At 39.4% G+C, this 17,544-nt stretch overlaps 1 protein-coding gene and 1 long non-coding RNA gene across 15 annotated transcripts in view; one reads left to right on the top strand and one right to left on the bottom strand.

Annotated features, from left to right (window-relative positions):
- Nucleotides 1-17,544, bottom strand: part of auts2a (activator of transcription and developmental regulator AUTS2 a) — a 359,733-nt gene that overhangs the window by 260,318 nt on the left and 81,871 nt on the right. Inside the window, exon 1 of one of the 14 annotated variants that reach the window (XM_008428216.3) lies at nt 1,054-1,343. The exons of the other annotated variants lie outside the window; for them this stretch is intronic. Within the exon in view, the coding sequence (XP_008426438.1) occupies nt 1,054-1,101 (48 nt within the window). The 5' untranslated portion in view covers nt 1,102-1,343. Of the gene's footprint in view, nt 1-1,053; nt 1,344-17,544 lie in introns of those variants that run through there. 14 annotated transcript variants of the gene reach the window in all.
- LOC145554797 (uncharacterized) lies at nt 11,274-12,111 on the top strand. Its single transcript, XR_014090803.1, has 3 exons — nt 11,274-11,351; nt 11,662-11,733; nt 12,044-12,111. It is a non-coding gene; the product is annotated as an uncharacterized LOC145554797 (long non-coding RNA).

Below are 17,544 nucleotides of genomic sequence, written 5' to 3'. Positions count from 1 at the left end.
CAGGACAGCCTATCGTTACGTACTTCACAAATCTGACCTTAAGAAAGATTGCCAAGTGAAAATCCAATGAACTCAACCTTTTGGCCAATGTACAAAGTTCTATGTGAGGTCGTAAACTTAGAATACATGACCCTAAACACACCCTGGCCTAATAGTGGTGCAGGTATCATCATTTTTCTAACATTTCTTAAGCGTCACTGATCAGAGTTGTAAAAACATAACGGCCATCTTCTCACTTCTGCACCTCAAAGCTGATTAAGTACAAAATGGAAGACCAGATGGAAAGAAAGCACCTCGGGCACTAACAGATGCTCCCATGTGGACACATGGCATCTCATAAGGTTTTTTTTTTTTTTTTTAATGATGCATCTTTAAACTGGCTTTAAAGAGGTACAGTTGCACTAGCACTGAGCGGGGCTGCTGTTCGGCCGTGTTTGATGTAATGAGATAGCTTTGTCAAGCCAACGGGGCAGACACCTGACGCTGAACGCAGAACTTGATCAGTTAGCATCAAAACCGTTTGAGAGACAAAACAAGGAATACAGTCCAGATGGTTTCTACTGGCCGATTCAGATGATGTCTGGCTGCAGAAACTGTAGATGTTTTCGTCACAGTACATGACACAGGATCTACTGTCCAGACAATGACATCACTGTGAGCACTCAAACTTTATCGCTGTGCTACATCACGACGTGTCACGGCTAAACTGGAGGGTGGGTGGGAGGGGGGGGTCGTTGTGGACGAAATATTACATTCATAAAACTGAAGGTTTTACGTTCATTTACTTCATCACTGAATTAGGACGGTTAAAATGTCATGAAGTAACACATTTAATACAAGCGCTGTACATCAATACAACCACAGTACAGTAGTACCTGTACACTGAGCAAGCTAAGCAGCAAGACATTAAAGTTGTCTATTGGCTAAAGTGAAAAAACCCCCCAACAAACATAGCTGCAGAGAGTGTGTGCAACATGTCCGATGGTCGTATGCACAGGTATTCACCATGGCATGTAGTGGAGTACAGAAAAAAAGGAAGTGCACAGAACTCACCTTCTCGTTGTACTTGAACTTGACATAAAACCAACTTGACTTGATCATCCTCCTGCCGTCAGTTTGTGAAAGCTCCAGTAAGCAAAGAATGTCAAAGTCTCCTCCAAACACGGCGGACGGTTAATGATCTGTGCTGTGCCACTGAAATGTTTCGGCTTTCTTTATCCTGCAGGTCTTTGTGTGGGTTCCTTCTCGCTCCGTCTCTGACTTCAAGGCTCTGAGCCTGCTACTGTACTGTTTGTTTCACTCCCTCGACTTAGTGGTGTAGGGTAGTGTGCGGTCGGGTGGTGTGTGTGCGTGAGTGTGTGTGTGTGGCAGGGTTGGAAGGCTGACAACAGAGCTCCTCAGATGGGCTTCGGCTGTGTTCAGCGGTGTTGGCAGATGCCAGCAGGGAAGCAGCGCAGAGATGTTTTTCTTCAGAGAGGCAAACTCTTAAGACTCGAGCAACCTCATCTCTCTCCCTCTTGTTCAAAGTTTATTTTCTCTCTGTCCTCTCTTGGCTTCCTCCTTCTGCCTCTTTGGCAGTTTTTTTTTTTAAACATTTCCCCTTTAAGTCCAGTCAATGTGTCCTCTCGGTTGCTTCTTATCGCTCCGTTTTATGCATCGGTAAGCTCTTTCAGCCTGACCCCATTCAACCCCGTTCTCTATCTGTTTCAGTCAGTTTCTTTGCCCTCTGAAGTTTGGCTGCCGGCTTTATGACTCGCACAGACAGCGGCCCTGATGCCGGTCTGACCTCAAAGATGCCACAGACTCGACGTGTTCAGACTGCCGAATAAATTTGTCTCCAAGATGTTTGAATAAATCAGGATTTCCTGAGATCAGGTGAGGCGCGGTCCTAGGGAAAAGCTGTGGAGCATTCTGGCTTTCTCACACAACTCAACATAGGATGTGTTAAACTGAACCTAACCTGACTCGCATAACATTTGACTAAATTTAGGATTTATGTTATTTTAGCTGTCAGGGTAAGTTTTAACAAAGCAAACAGATGAACACTTCCCTTTTGAGAAGCTCTGCGTGTTGATGACCATTTTCCACACAGAAGTCAGCTAAAAAAAAATTAAAAATCAAGTCAAATTGCTATGCCTTTTATTATGTTTTAAATAATAAAAAACAAAACTTCAATGCAAATTTATGCAAGATATTTTTGAAGTAATGAGTATTTATGTTCCATTATTTATTTATCTTTTTTCCAGAAATGAGACTATGTCGTATGAACACTCTTATTACTGCAAAGATATCTTGTATAAATTTTCACTGAAGTTTTATTTTTATTATTGAAAACAGAATAAACTGCATGGAAAAGTCTGGAATTTGGACTTAATTTTTTTTTTAGCAACTGAAAATTGTTTTAAAATCACAGACTATAGATGCTAGATGGATGGACTGATGAACAGGAGATTTGATATACATAAAAGATATTCAGCATGTTTTTGAAGCCTAACTGTTAGAGTGACCTGTATAATTATGTTTGTTTTTTTCTTTCATTTTACCATAATACACCAAAGCACAACACAGCACTTCATTAGTGAAAAGGAAATAAAAGGAGTAGTAGTGTAGGTGGCTCATTTCATATTGTACAGACGACTCTGAAACCTGAATAAACATCCAATGACTAGTTTTCATCAAGTAAAACATATGATTCAATAAGTGTGTGAAAGAGCTTCTTAATTCATTATTAAAATCTTAAAGGAATCAGTGATCTAATATTTTACAAGAACTGTGTGTTCCTTTTGGCCTTTTTCACATTTTGTACCATTACACCTACAAAATTCTATTTATTTTACTGAGAACGTGCTGTATGTGTTACGCCAACACAAGTAGCGCACGACTAGAGTGGAAGGAGAACGATGCATGCGTTCAATTTGTTACTGACAACAATCTAAAAAGTGTGGTCTACATTTGAATCCAGTCCTCTATAATGTGATTCCCCTACAAAAAAAATCCAGCTCTGCCAATTTCTTTTACAAGTCATCTAATTAGTAGTCTACTTGTTTGCAATTTAAAGGGGCAGCGTTACATAAAATCTGCTTTTTTGAGCTTTGCATCATGCTATAATGTTATCCAGTCATCAAAAACATACCTATAGTGTTGCTTTGATCATTTTATTAATGTCTAAAAAATCTTTTAGTTTCCCATGGCAACCATTCAGCCACGCAAAACGCTAGGAGGGACAGAGTGCCACCTTCAAGGATGCAGTTCCTCCTCTGAACGGCAGTTTCTCAGCTTCCGAGCATCTGCGCTACAAAGCAGCCCTCCCAGAAAATTCCCCCCCCACTCGGCTCCTTCAGACTAGCCAACAGCAATTAGCAAACACCTGGTGGAGCTGCACATCTGCTGAGCTCAATATACTAACTACTTCTCAGTGAAACGGTGGAACAAATTGTCAAAGAGGAGCGATGATGTGACGACTTCCTGAAGGCGGAGATTCAGAAAGAGCAGGAGTTTCTTAAAGAGACAGAGACTCAATTTGAAGCTGTGAAATTACGAGGTCAAATCTCTTTTAAGTCATATTTGACATATTTTTATAACATGTGAAGGTTACACAGCTGCTTCATAGTCCCAATTTATAGCATAATGTGGCTTTAATATTACTTAATTCAGTTACTTCATTCTGCTGGTGGTGGTCAGAGGGCTTGCATGCCAGCCTCAGTTTTGGCCAGACTTCAGCTGTAGCTAAAATCCAGAAGCTTGCCACCATCAGCGTGTAAATGCGTGTGTGTGTGTGTGTGTGTGCATATGACTGAATGCAGTTGCTTTGGAGTCTGGACTTGATAAAGAGCTACGCATGGTAAATGGCTGAAAAGGTCATTTACCATATCAATGACCCGAGAAGACCACGTAGTATATTTGTTAATTCTGACCTCAAAGCATTTCAGTTCAATATCGAATATGTGAGCAAAGCAAGCGGCGAAGTGTTTGAAAGGTTTCTGCAGGAGAAAGTGAGCAGAATGAAGCGGACCTTTAAACACCAAGTGTGAATGCTTACAGACTAAAAAGGCTCGAGCCCAGCACAAAGAGAGGGCCACCCAGCCAATGTTTACATTCTGCCACTCCCCTCAGCACAGAGGACCCGAAGTCCAAACAGAAAACACTTGTGTGTATATAATTATGTCACATCTCACAATGGCTTAAGAAGGCTGCCAGCTAAAATGGGCTCCTGTACCCCGCAGTATTTAACCAAATTTGGCAGCTCCAGAGTTAAACAGAGGTAACCTTTCTATCATAGCATAACAGAGGCTTATAAACAAAGGCGATTGCTCTCAGTAGTGCCACTGTGTTAGCATCCATGAAGACATAATTGGCTTAGCAACACTTTTAGCCCCAAGCCAGTGCCAGTGCATAAGAAGGACTGGCAGAACACGCTGCCATACTGAAACAACAGGGAGGACGCCACACAAAACATGCTCGTTTTGTTGTACTTGTTGTACTTGTTTACTGCTTTGTGTTTATGGAGTCGGTGTGTAGCCTGAAATGGGTAGTGCTATTCTCAGTCTGCAGATACCTGAAGCTGACGACGGGGGAGCCAGGGAAACAGACCTGGGACTACTTAGGAACTAATTACAGTCACTGAAAACAACTCCGGTCTCGCTGCGCCCCTCTGACCTATGATCTAATTTTTATGGTATTTTTTTTGTGTTTTTTTTATGCGAACAGACAGATTATCAACTAAAAATTCAGTCAAAGCACATTACGTAAAACATTAAATTCAATTCCATCGTCTACTATAAGGTAAAAAGTAAATGCTTCAAAAGAATTGTTGCGAGTGAAGAGCCAAAGTTGGCTAGCAAAGCCGATTTTGGACCAATTAGATTCCACATCCTGAGCTGCAACGAAGTGAGGCTAAAGCTAACGGCCAAGAGCAAAGGATAGTTCTAAGCGTCTAAAGCAAGTTCAGTCTCAAAAAATGTCATTATGGAAATGAAATCTCATGAATTATTGTCATATTTGAGCAGGACGATTATGTACAAAGAAGCTAATAATTATATAAACAGAAAATGTAGTTGGGTGGTGGTGATCTCCCTATATAAGTCAGAAGTCTGTAACCCCTTCTTTTGTGTATGGTTTCTTTAGATATTCCTTTCAGAGGGCCAGTAGTCAGGTCTTGTCAGGTGGGCTTATCCTCTGTGGTTGGTCTAATCAGAAGAAAAACAAACAGCAGGTTTCCTAGACTCTTTGTTGCTGGGGGCAGGGTGTGTGTGTGTGTGTGTGTGCGTGTGTGTGTGTGTTGGCACAGGTGAATTAACAGGACATTTCGCCTGTATACACGCAACACTAACGGGACATTTTGAATTAGTGGGACAGTGCCGATGTCCTCATAATTCTTGCAACGTAAAAATGATTGGAGGGGGTTTTAATGGATGCCAAAGGGTTAAATTCCAAAAATCAGGCAAAGTCCCAATAATTCACATTTACATGACATTTGTGTATAACCTGTGTATCGATATGGCGCCCCGGGTGGTAACTTTGGGTATTGCACTTGCTCATGAATAATTCACACATGTGTATTTTTTTAGACACGCTGATTGGCTAGCACATGGGAGTCCCTGTAATGAAGGTTTTTGTGGGGAAAATGTGTGTTAGATAACAATTCTCCTTAAAATATGCTACTTTATTGAATGCAAATCTGGCTAAATTAAAACACTGATTATTTTAGAGGTACTAAATCTGTAGCTTGCTGTTGGGTGATTCATTTCAGCAAAGTTAATCTTTAATCTATGGTTTTATAGTATACTGAAGGATGTAAGAGGATTAATAATATCGAGACTAAAAATGTCAGTGGCCTAATAATATGGTATTACTGACCATAGCATATTTTTGGATAGTAAATTAAATGTTGAATGATTAAAAGATAGCTGTTAATAAATATTGGGAGATTGGAAGATAATTATCACATGCAAATGTAATAGTTTAGGTGTAGGGACAAACCTTACCCAACTAAATCCTAATCTACAGTGATGCAACTCACTAGAGGTTGGAGATTTGATGAGAAAATTTTAATTTTACTAAGAAGAGACTTAGACTTGTCAGAGGTTGTGTGAACATTTCTGGATAACACCTTTTTATCCATATATACAGTGAATCTGGAAAGTATTCACAACGTTTCACTTTTTTTATGTTTGGTTGTTATAACTTTTTTCCAAATTGTATTAATCCCTTTCCTCAAGATTGATAACACAAATGTCCTATTATGACACGATGTGTGAAAAAGTGTGTGATTTTTGCAAACTAACTAAAAACAGAATTACTAACAAATTACATTTAAATACATAAGTATTCACAGCCTTTATCATGAAGCTCAAAATAGAGCTATTTTTACTGATAATTGCAGAGATTAAGTTCTAGAACTTAAATAGAGTCCACTTGTAATGAATTCTGTTAATTTGATTAGATCTGGAAAGGCACACACCTGTCTTTATAAAGTCCCAAAATGGACAATGTTTGTATGCAAACACCAAGCATGAAATCAAATACATTGTCTGTAGACCTCAGAGACAGCATTGTTTTGAGGCAAACATCTGGGGAAGGATATTAAAAATTATGTTGCTTTGAAGTCCCCAATGAGCTCAGTGGCCTCCTTCATTCATAAATGGAATCAGTTTGGAACAACTAGGGCTCTCTATAGAGCTTGTTGGTTGTCTAAATTGAGTGATCAGGAGATAAGGGCCTTAGTCAGGAAGGTAACCAATGTTCCTCTTTTGATAGAGGAGAACCAAGAATCTGACCCCTGGCTACAGAAGCTGGCTCTTGGGATGTGGAATGTCACCTCTCTGGTGGGGAAGAAGCCTGAGCAGGTGTGCAAGGTTGAGAGGTTCATCTTGAAATAGTCTGTCTTACCTGCTTATTGCCATGGAGTTGGAATTGATAATGCCATCATACACCTGCTTTATCAAACCCACTGTCATCTGGACAAAGCAGGCAGCACTTTGATGATCATGTTCTTTGATTTCTCAAGTGCATTTAACACAATTCAGCCTGATCTGCTCTGTGAGAAACTCCAGAAGACACAGATGGAGCCCCCAACAATCAACTGGATCTATGACTACCTCACAAACAGACCACAGTTTGTGAGACTGAAGGACTGTGTGTCTAACCAGGTGGTCAGCAACACAGGAGCTCCACAGGGCACTGTACTCTCACCATTCCTTTTCACTCAGTACACGTCATGCTTCCAGCATAAGTCTGACTTCTGTCACCTATGAAACTACTCGAATGACTCTGCAGTTGGGGGATGTATCAGAGATGGACAAGAGGCTGTGGCTGGGGATGACTGAAGATCATGATCCACAAAGGGATTTTGCATAAAATCAAAAAAAATGTTTTAGACAATGCTGACCATCCCATTATTTCAAATCTGAATCTCTTCAGCCAGATGTTTCTTCAGATTGGTTGTAAAACGGACTGCTACAGGAGATCTTTCTTGGCCACAATCTATCATAACTCCTTAATTAGTTACATCAACATTTAATTTCCTTTTTGAATAAGCAAACTATTTTTAAATTTAATTGAATAAAGACCCAATGAGATCAATATATATACCAGAGGTCACTAATAGGCGGACGCTGGTCTGCATCTAGACTAAAATTATGTCTTATGCAAACCCAAAACTGAACCAAAACAAAAATAGCAACCTAAAATCTTGTTGAGCACTGTCTGATTTACTGGCACAGCTTTTACAATCTAAGCAGATTTATCCCTGAAGGAACAATCTGTAAGGACTGATCCTTACACGTTCTGGCTCCAAAGGGCTACTATTCTCAAAGCTTTCACAGCTCTGAGGTAAGTAGCCCTGCAAATCTTAATTATATTTGGTTCCACACACAACTGTGAGCCAGCTTTCTCCACAATGAATATTATAAAAACCAAATATTGTTCCTGGCTCACCAATGAGCACATCCACACATGCATGAGACTGGTTCTGACATCATTCTAGCACAGGTTAAAATTCTGGCATGACAAGCATGCACTCACTTCTGTCACTGAAAGCAAAATAAGTGATCATAAGTCTAAAAATGTTCAGTTATAAAATATGTTCATTTTTAAATAGTTTAAGTCCAGATGGTAAACAAAAATATAAATCAAGCTTTCTTCTATTAGTTTTTTTCTGAGGTCATTCACTTGTGAACATGCAGTTTTCTTGTTTTACTTAGGTTCTTCTTTTGACTTGACATCCTACTTTTACTCAGTGAATGAGAGAACATCAAACATGAGAAATCAGACATACATATTCAGCTCCCTGTTTCATGACAATAAATATTGTCAAAAAGTACTTGAATATGACAGAATCCATTCAATTTGAAAAGCAAATCAAGGCATGCAGACACTGAAAAAACTGCCCAGCTACTAAATTTTAAGTTGTATATATTTTATTTTTCTCTTCAGACCTTGGCATCATGAAATATTGCTAAGATATCATGAATTGAATACCCCTGATATACACAATTGCACATACTATATAACTTTGGTCACTATGGAAATGACACCTGTAATAATTTTGGAAATCACTTTCATAAAGGTCTACGGTAGTGGATAAATAATAAATCTATCACAAAACCTAGTGAATTATTTGTTCATCAAAGAACACCTAATTGGAGAGAGGAAAAGGGGTGGAGCTTTAACCCCTCCCCCTCTGTCATTTTCCTCCCAAGACTGATGTTGCGCTCTCTGTGAGGAATGAACAATTCTGCGCTGCAACTTGGACGGATGTGGAGAAGTATGTAGGTAAGTCTTTCTTAAAGTAATTTGAACACAAGCAAGGTTGGCAAAGTTTTACTGATATTTGCAATGTGACCGACATATATTTTCATGCAGCACTTCCTAATTAAGGCACCGCTAATGAGCAAAAGCTAGCTTGTGTTGAGAACAGGTGACCACTTAGAACAAGGTTTAAACACGCCATGTGTTAAATGGAATGACCATTTAAAAACAGGAATTAGAATGTTACATTTGTCTTAAAATTGAGTCAATGCCAACTAGAAACAAAAATGGCAACATGGGCTAATGGCTGCTCACTTCAGTTATGATGTTAGCATGTGCAGCTAACCTTGTTTACTGTTTTACATATTCATTTTATAAATGTTCAAGAATAATTTCATTATAGAACACAATAATTCACAGTGCATAGCTCATAATCCATATCTCTTTTTTGCAATTTATGGTGCAGTTAATGTAAAAATAAATAAATAAATATTACCAGAAGTTTTTTCATAAGAAAGTTTAAATAGCCAGATCATTCAACAGTTTCACATGGTGTGATTTAAACCTTTTTTGATGTTTTCCTTATTAACTAGTGCTTTCAAAATATTTTGTAGGCTATTTTGTTGGGTAAGTTAAACAAATATGAAAATATGAAACCAGCTGCAACTGAGGTTAAGAGAAGTGCAGTCCTATGTTAATTTCCACGATTGTTTTAAGAACACTTTTGGAGCTATTTATTCTTTATTTTCCTTATTCATTGAACTGTTTGCTGTCTACTCCTAAGGTGTGTGCTTGACACAGTCCCAGCAATGGTTATTCCTGACAAGGCACAGAATTCCTAAGACTGTGCATAGATAACCCGAAGAGTAATATTGTTTTCTATCACGAGGGCCTTGCTAAAAATACTTTGGCCAATTGGATTACCTAGCATTGCCTTAGCTCTGTATATAGTGTTAATCTATCTTGAAGTTAATATTAAATGAATCTTAATGATTCGTTTGGCGTCTTCTCCACAGGTTTCTGCTCACTGTGACAAAACTGCAGGTGAAGAACCGATGGGATCACTGTCCTTATCTCTTGAAACACAGGTGAACAGCTGTCTGACTTGGAAATATTTGTAATTTATCTGACAGGTATTTTAGTGGACATGGGTTTTTGAGAGAGTAGACACAGTCCCAACAATGCTTATTCCTGTCAGGGCACAGCGTAATGAGGACTGTGTATAGATGACCCGAAGAGTAATATTGTTGGCAATCACTAGGACCATGCTTAAAATACTATTGCCAAACAACTTTCCTAGCTTTACCATAGCTCTTTATACAGTTTCTCTCTATAGTGTTCTAACGTAAAGACAATATTAAATTAATCTTAATGGCTCAATTGCTGTCTTCTCCACAGGTTTCTGCTCACCCTGACAGAACTGTAGGTGATGAACCGATGGGATCACTATCCTCATCTCTTGAACCACAGGTGAACAGCTGTCCGACTTGGAAATCTTTGTAAATTTTCTGACAGGCATTTTAATGGACATGTGTTTCTGAGAGAGTAGACACAGTCCCAGCAATGCTTGTTCCTGTCAAGGGACAGCATTATGAGGACTGTGTATAGATGACACATAGAGTAATATTGTTGGCAATCACTAGGACCTTGCTTAAAATATTATTGCCAAACAACTTTCCTAGCTTTCCATAGCTCTATTGACAGTGTTATTCGATAGTGTTCTACCTTGGTGTTAATTTTAAATGAATCTTAATAACTCGTTTGCTGTCTTTTCCACAGGTTTCTGCTCACCCTGACAGAACTGTAGGTGATGATCCGATGGGATCACTGTCCTCATCTCTTGAACCACAGGTGAACAGCTGTCCGACTTGGAAATCTTTGTAATTTGTCTGACAGGTATTTTAGTAGACATGGGGTTTTTGAGAGTGTAGACACAGTCCCAGCAATGCTTGTTCCTGTCAAGGGACAGCATTATGAGGACTGTGTATAGATGACCCGAAGAGTAATATTGCTGGCAATCAATAGGACCTTGCTTAAAATACTATTGCCAAACAACTTTCCTAGCTTTACCATAGATCTTTATACATTGTCTCTCTATAGTGTTCTAACGTGAAGTCAATATTAAATTAATCTTAATGACTCAATTGCTGTCTTCTCCACATGTTTCTGCTCACCCTGACAGAACTGTAGGTGATGAACCAATGGGATCACTGTCCTCATCTCTTGAACCACAGGTGAACAGCTGTCCGACTTGGAAATCTTTGTAATTTGTCTGACAGGTATTTTAGTACACATGGGTTTTTGAGAGTGTAGACACAGTCCCAGCAATGCTTATTCCTGTCAGGGGACAGCATTATGAGGACTGTGTATAGATGACCCGAAGAGTAATATTGTTGGCAATCACTAGGACCTTGCTTAAAATACTATTGCCAAACAACTTGCTTAGCTTTACCATACCTCTTTCTATAGTGTTGTAACTTGAAGTCAATAATAAATTAATCTTAATGACTCGTTTGCTGTCTTCTCCACAGGTTTCTGCGCACCCTGACAGAACTGTAGGTGAAGAAACGTTGGGATCACTATCCTCGCCTCTTGAACCACAGGTGAACAGCTGTCCGACTTGGAAATCTTTGTAAATTTTCTGACAGGCATTTTAGTGGACATGTGTTTCTGAGAGAGTAGACACAGTCCCAGCAATGCTTAATCCTTTCAGGGGAGAGCATTATGAGGACTGTGTATAGATGACCCGAAGAGTAATATTGTTGGCAATCACTAGGACCTTGCTTAAAATACTATTGCCAAACAACTTTCCTAGCTTTACCATAGCTCTATTGCCAGTGTTACTCAATAGTGTTCTACCTAGGTGTTAATTTTAAATTAATCTTAATGACTCGTTTCCTGTCTTCTCCACAGTTTTCTGCTCAACCTGACAGAACTGTAGGTGATGAACCGATGGGATCACTGTCCTCATCTCTTGAACTACAGGTGAACAGCTGTCCGACTTGGAAATATTTGTAATTTGTCTGACAGGTATTTTAGTGGACATGGGTTTTTGAGAGTGTAGACACAGTCCCAGCAATGCTTGTTCCTGTGAAGGGACAGCATTATGAGGACTGTGTATAGATGACCCGAAGAGTAATATTGTTGGCAATCACTAGGACCTTGCTTAAAATGCTATTGCCAAACAACTTATCTAGCTTTCCCATAGCTCTATATACAGTGTTACTCAATAGTGTTCTACCTTGGTGTTAATTTTAAATGAATCTTGATGACTCGTTTGCTGTCTTTTCCACAGGTTTCTGCTCACCCTGACAGAACTGTAGGTGATGATCCGATGGGATCACTGTCCTCATCTCTTGAACCACAGGTGAACAGCTGTCCGACTTGGAAATCTTTGTAATTTGTCTGACAGGTATTTTAGTGGACATGGGTTTTTGAAAGTGTAGACACAGTCCCAGCAATGCTTGTTCCTGTCAGGGGACAGCATAATGAGGACTGTGTATAGCTGACCCGAAGAGTAATATTGTTGGCAATCACTAGCACCTTGCTTAAAATGCTATTGCCAAACAACTTATCTAGCTTTCCCATAGCTCTATATACAGTGTTACTCAATAGTGTTCTACCTTGGTGTTAATTTTAAATGAATCTTGATGACTCGTTTGCTGTCTTTTCCACAGGTTTCTGCTCACCCTGACAGAACTGTAGGTGATGATCCGATGGGATCACTGTCCTCATCTCTTGAACCACAGGTGAACAGCTGTCCGACTTGGAAATCTTTGTAATTTGTCTGACAGGTATTTTAGTGGACATGGATTTTTGAAAGTGTAGACACAGTCCCAGCAATGCTTGTTCCTGTCAGGGGACAGCGTAATGAGGACTGTGTATAGATGACCCATAGAGTAATATTGTTGTCAATCAATAGGACCTTGCTTAAAATACTATTGCCAAACAACTTGCCTAGCTTTACATTAGCTCTTTATACAGTGTCTCTCTATAGTGTTCTAACTTGAAGTGAATATTATATTAATCTTAATGACTCGTTTGCTGTCTTCTCCACAGGTTTCTGCTCATCCTAACAAAACTGTCGGTGAAGAACCAATGGGATCACTATCCTCGTCTCTTGAACCACAGGTGAACAGCTGTCTGACTTTGAAATCTTTGTAATTTGTCTGACAGGTATTTTAGTGGACATGGGTTTTTGAAAGTGTAGACACAGTCCCAGCAATGCTTGTTCCTGTGAAGGGACAGCATAATGAGGACTGTGTATAGCTGACCCGAAGAGTAATATTGTTGGCAATCACTAGCACCTTGCTTAAAATGCTATTGCCAAACAACTTATCTAGCTTTCCCATAGCTCTATATACAGTGTTACTCAATAGTGTTGTACCTTGGTGTTAATTTTAAATGAATCTTGATGACTCGTTTGCTGTCTTTTCCACAGGTTTCTGCTCACCCTGACAAAACTGTAGGTGATGATCCGATGGGATCACTGTCCTCATCTCTTGTACCACAGGTGAACAGCTGTCCGACTTGGAAATCTTTGTAATTTGTCTGACAGGTATTTTAGTGGACATGGGTTTTTGAGAGTGTAGACACAGTCCCAGCAATGTTTATTCCTGTCAGGGGACAACATTATGAGGACTGTGTATAGATGACCCATAGAGTAATATTGTTGTCAATCAATAGGACCTTGCTTAAAATACTATTGCCAAACAACTTGCCTAGCTTTACATTAGCTCTTTATACAGTGTCTCTCTATAGTGTTCTAACTTGAAGTGAATATTATATTAATCTTAATGACTCGTTTGCTGTCTTCTCCACAGGTTTCTGCTCATCCTAACAAAACTGTCGGTGAAGAACCAATGGGATCACTATCCTCGTCTCTTGAACCACAGGTGAACAGCTGTCTGACTTTGAAATCTTTGTTATTTGTCTGACAGGTATTTTAGTGGACATGGGTTTTTGAAAGTGTAGACACAGTCCCAGCAATGCTTCTTCCTGTCAGGGGACAGCATAATGAGGACTGTGTATAGCTGACCCGAAGAGTAATATTGTTGGCAATCACTAGCACCTTGCTTAAAATGCTATTGCCAAACAACTTATCTAGCTTTCCCATAGCTCTATATACAGTGTTACTCAATAGTGTTCAGTAACAGACTCCTACATATGATTTATATTTTAAAAAGTAAAATTGTCTCTCTTGTTTGTAGATTATCCTGAAAAGGACCATCCTCAGAGAAATCTAAAACGTCCCTGGTCTCCTACAGAAATTGCAGCAGTGTTGAAACATTTTCAGAAATACATTGACACTGGGAAGCTGGCAAGTTTTGTTGAAATTCAACAGTGTCAACAGACAGAACATCCTGCTTTAATAAACCGCTCAATTCAGAACATAAGAGACTTTGTTAGAAATTGTGGTGTGTCCAAAAGAAAAAGTAAAAATGTCAGATAAATCTTGAGCCAAGATGTTCTAAACAAAATCTTAAGAACTTTCAAGCATTCTGTTGTTTTAAAAAATAAAAACCCAGAAGTTCAACTCTTAGGTGAGTATAAACAGCTCATTGTATTAGAGAGTATGTACTGTTAAAAGTAACATTTAAAGGAAAAGGCATTTTGTTTTTAACCTTTACCTTTTTTTCGTTTTGTTTGCTTGTTTATTTTTGGAGTAGTTTTCTATAATGTGCTCTGATTTCTAAGTTGGTCCAAGATGGATGTTGAAGAGACTCAACAAAACTTGAACTCTTAATCATTTTCAAAGTAATTCAGAGAATTGATTTTCAGGTTGTTGAAAAAGGCAAAATTGTTCTAGTAATATGTTTTCTTAAAGGTATCACAATTAAATTTTTGTTTTCTTTTGTTAAGTTGGGCTTCACCTTTAGTTGAAATGAGGCACAATGCTTTGTAGAGCATTGTACCTTAATTTGAAAGGGCTTCAGGATTAATATTTGAGTAGAATAGTATTCTTAAAACCTGCTTCAAAGAGAGATTTGTTTGCTTCTCAATCTGTTTAAGTAAGATTTTTGTTTTGTTTGGGTCATGTGTATTGTGTGGTATCTAGAAGAACTTGGGTTTAACTTCATTATTGACTAAAGTCAAACTGTTTTGAAAAACTAAGCTGGATAGGATCCTGTGTTTTGGTTTGCTCCAAAAAATAAAAATTGCAAAAGACAACGTCGTTTGTTTATTCCATAATACATTTTAATTTGTATAGGTCTAAACATTACCCTATAGGTAATGAACAAGCACTATATTGCTGACCATATTTCTATTTGATTATTATTTTTTTCATATTTTGACTGAGATTTTTGTAGTCCGTGCCCATGTTCATGACAAATGAACACTACAATTATTGCAGGGTGTGAATTAATCCATTTGATGCTCATTTGAGTACTTTAGTATGTTTTAGTGACATTCTTTGAAGTCTTATTTTAAATGTCCTTGCAATTCTCATTGGTACTTATAATGTATTGTTATGCAGGGGGTGTGGCTTATTTATCTAATTACCGATGTCCTGTTAATGTTGCATAAAGTCAGGTCATTATATTTAGAGTTGTGTAGTGTGTAAACACAATTTTAACTGAGATCTTTGTTGAGTGGCTCATTAAAGATTTTTTGACACATTCAGCCGGTCTGTAGAGCAAGTGGAAAGGGGTGCTCCCATAATTCACCACTGTGACTGGTTCGGAAAAATTGTCCTTACAATTCACCGGGACCTGTATAGGTGTGTGTGTGTGTGTGTGTGTGTGTGCGTGAGTGTGTGTGTGTGGGCTGCTGTATTTGCTCTGCCTCACTCCTGTTTTCTCCTTCATAGCCTTCTTTCTCTCTTGTCTTATCACTTCCCTCTCTCCTCATATCACCCACGGGGAGCCTGTGGTGCTGTAATGCTAAGTGACAGCTTGCCTGCCTTGCTCACTTCCCACACACATGCCTACGCCTGGCCATGTCCCCGATGGCCATCGCTTTGCCCAGACAGCAGAGTTTCAAGAGCTTACAGGGACCAAATCCAACTAAACTGAAACAAGTAGTTTGGGGTATCAAATCACCGCCTGGAGTGTATTTATACACAACACACAGACTTGAGCACAACTGAAAAGGCTAAGTTAGTGGCCTACTGATAATACCATTGAGGACTCTAAAACAGCAGGCAGGTGTGAGGTTTTCCTTTAGTTCCTCTTGAACTGCGACTCTCAATCAAGCAGAATAGATGACGGTTATAGGAAAGGTACTTATTTAGGATAACTTTGTTTAAGGAGAGTTGCTTCCAGAGCAAAGAAAGGTGGATAAACAAAAACTGGAGGATGAAACATCCTCCGATTTCTTTTTGGACAGAAACATGATGTAGCGTTGTGTCTACATCATGTCTCACTCTGATTTCTCTCTTGTTCAATACCGCTTTCCCTCAGGATCAAACAGAGTAGTAGCAGAAGATGCCCATGGAGGCTCCAGAGCTGCCCGGCTGCACCGAAGCTCCACGGAGTGGAGGCAGCGTCGCTCTCGAGGCTGAAGACGGACCCGAGTGGGACTGGTACCTGTGTCTGCAAAACGACAGCGCCCGTCGTGGATGTTCTTTCGAGGGAGTGGAAGACAAATGTTTTGTGTTCATTGGTTTGAGTGTTAGCTCAACAGCTCTCCTACTGACTGCAGCAGTGCATGCGCTCGATGCCAGGGAACAACTCCAAAGCGCTCGGTTTCAAAAAAACAAAAAAAGAAAGAAAGAAAAAAGTATGCCGGGCATGCCAAGAGAAACATGGAAACCTTCCACTTTCTGCAACAGTCGAGGTTTACATTCCGAATGTCCGCACATGTGCACTGAACTGGTTGGCAGAAAACGGATCGCTGTGACATCGGTGCCAAGAACAATCTAAAAACAAAATATTGCATGTAGACAGCTTGCTATTCAAACATATTGTAATAAATGAACTATTATTTGTTGTTAGATCAGGTGTCAGTGTTCACTCAGTAAGGAAAGCAGCTGTTGGCTGTTCTAAAAGCCATTAGAAGTCAATACATGGTGTCATCTACCATCAGTACAATATTGCAACTGTATATTTTCTGTGACTTTCACACTCTCCCTCAGTGCAGCATTGATGATCTTTTATAACAAGATACAGACACAGGACACACTTGTGACATCAAGTAATAGGTCTACGTTCTTGTTTACACTTAAAGGTTGTTTTGTTCCTGAGGTTGGGCTGAAAAGCACTGATAACCAACAGTAAAGCCATCCCTCTTACAGATATCTATGAAAACCTATACAGACTGTAAGCGTTCGGGATGCGACAGCGATCAAATCTTCATCAGTGCAGACAGAGTGTTGGAGTAACGTAGTGAGGAATAAAGTAATATTTCTGGGTCACTGCTGAAAAGCGCTTGCATTAATTCTGTCGTAGCGGCGTCTATGTCCTGTATGCGACTTTTATGTCACAGAATCTCTCAACTTGCCCGAAAATCTGTGGTATCCTGACTAGGTTGGCATTTATGCTACCATAGGATGTTTAGGTTGGAATAATGGAAAATAACTTACCTAAGGTGGTGCATTTTTATGTCACTGATACCTAATAGTGAGATAGTACTCTGACTAAAGTCAAAAGCTTAAATTAAAAATTTTTAAATATTGCTTTGCTCTTAAGAGGAAAGCTGATGGAAGGACTGAGTTGGCTTAAATGTTTTTTCTGGTAAACTATTTGTTCTCTCCTTTTTCACTCTGCTGGAAGCAGCAGGAGCCAAAGGCCTGACACGACACAACACAGTGCATGTTCCTTTCTTTCTTTCCCCAGGCTGTATAGTGCAGCAACA

The sequence above is a fragment of the Poecilia reticulata genome, chromosome 14, assembly GCF_904066995.2.
Source record: "Poecilia reticulata chromosome 14, P_reticulata-male-v2, whole genome shotgun sequence".
Taxonomy (NCBI): Eukaryota; Metazoa; Chordata; class Actinopteri; order Cyprinodontiformes; family Poeciliidae; genus Poecilia; species Poecilia reticulata.
This window is presented reverse-complemented; position numbering and strand designations above follow the sequence as displayed.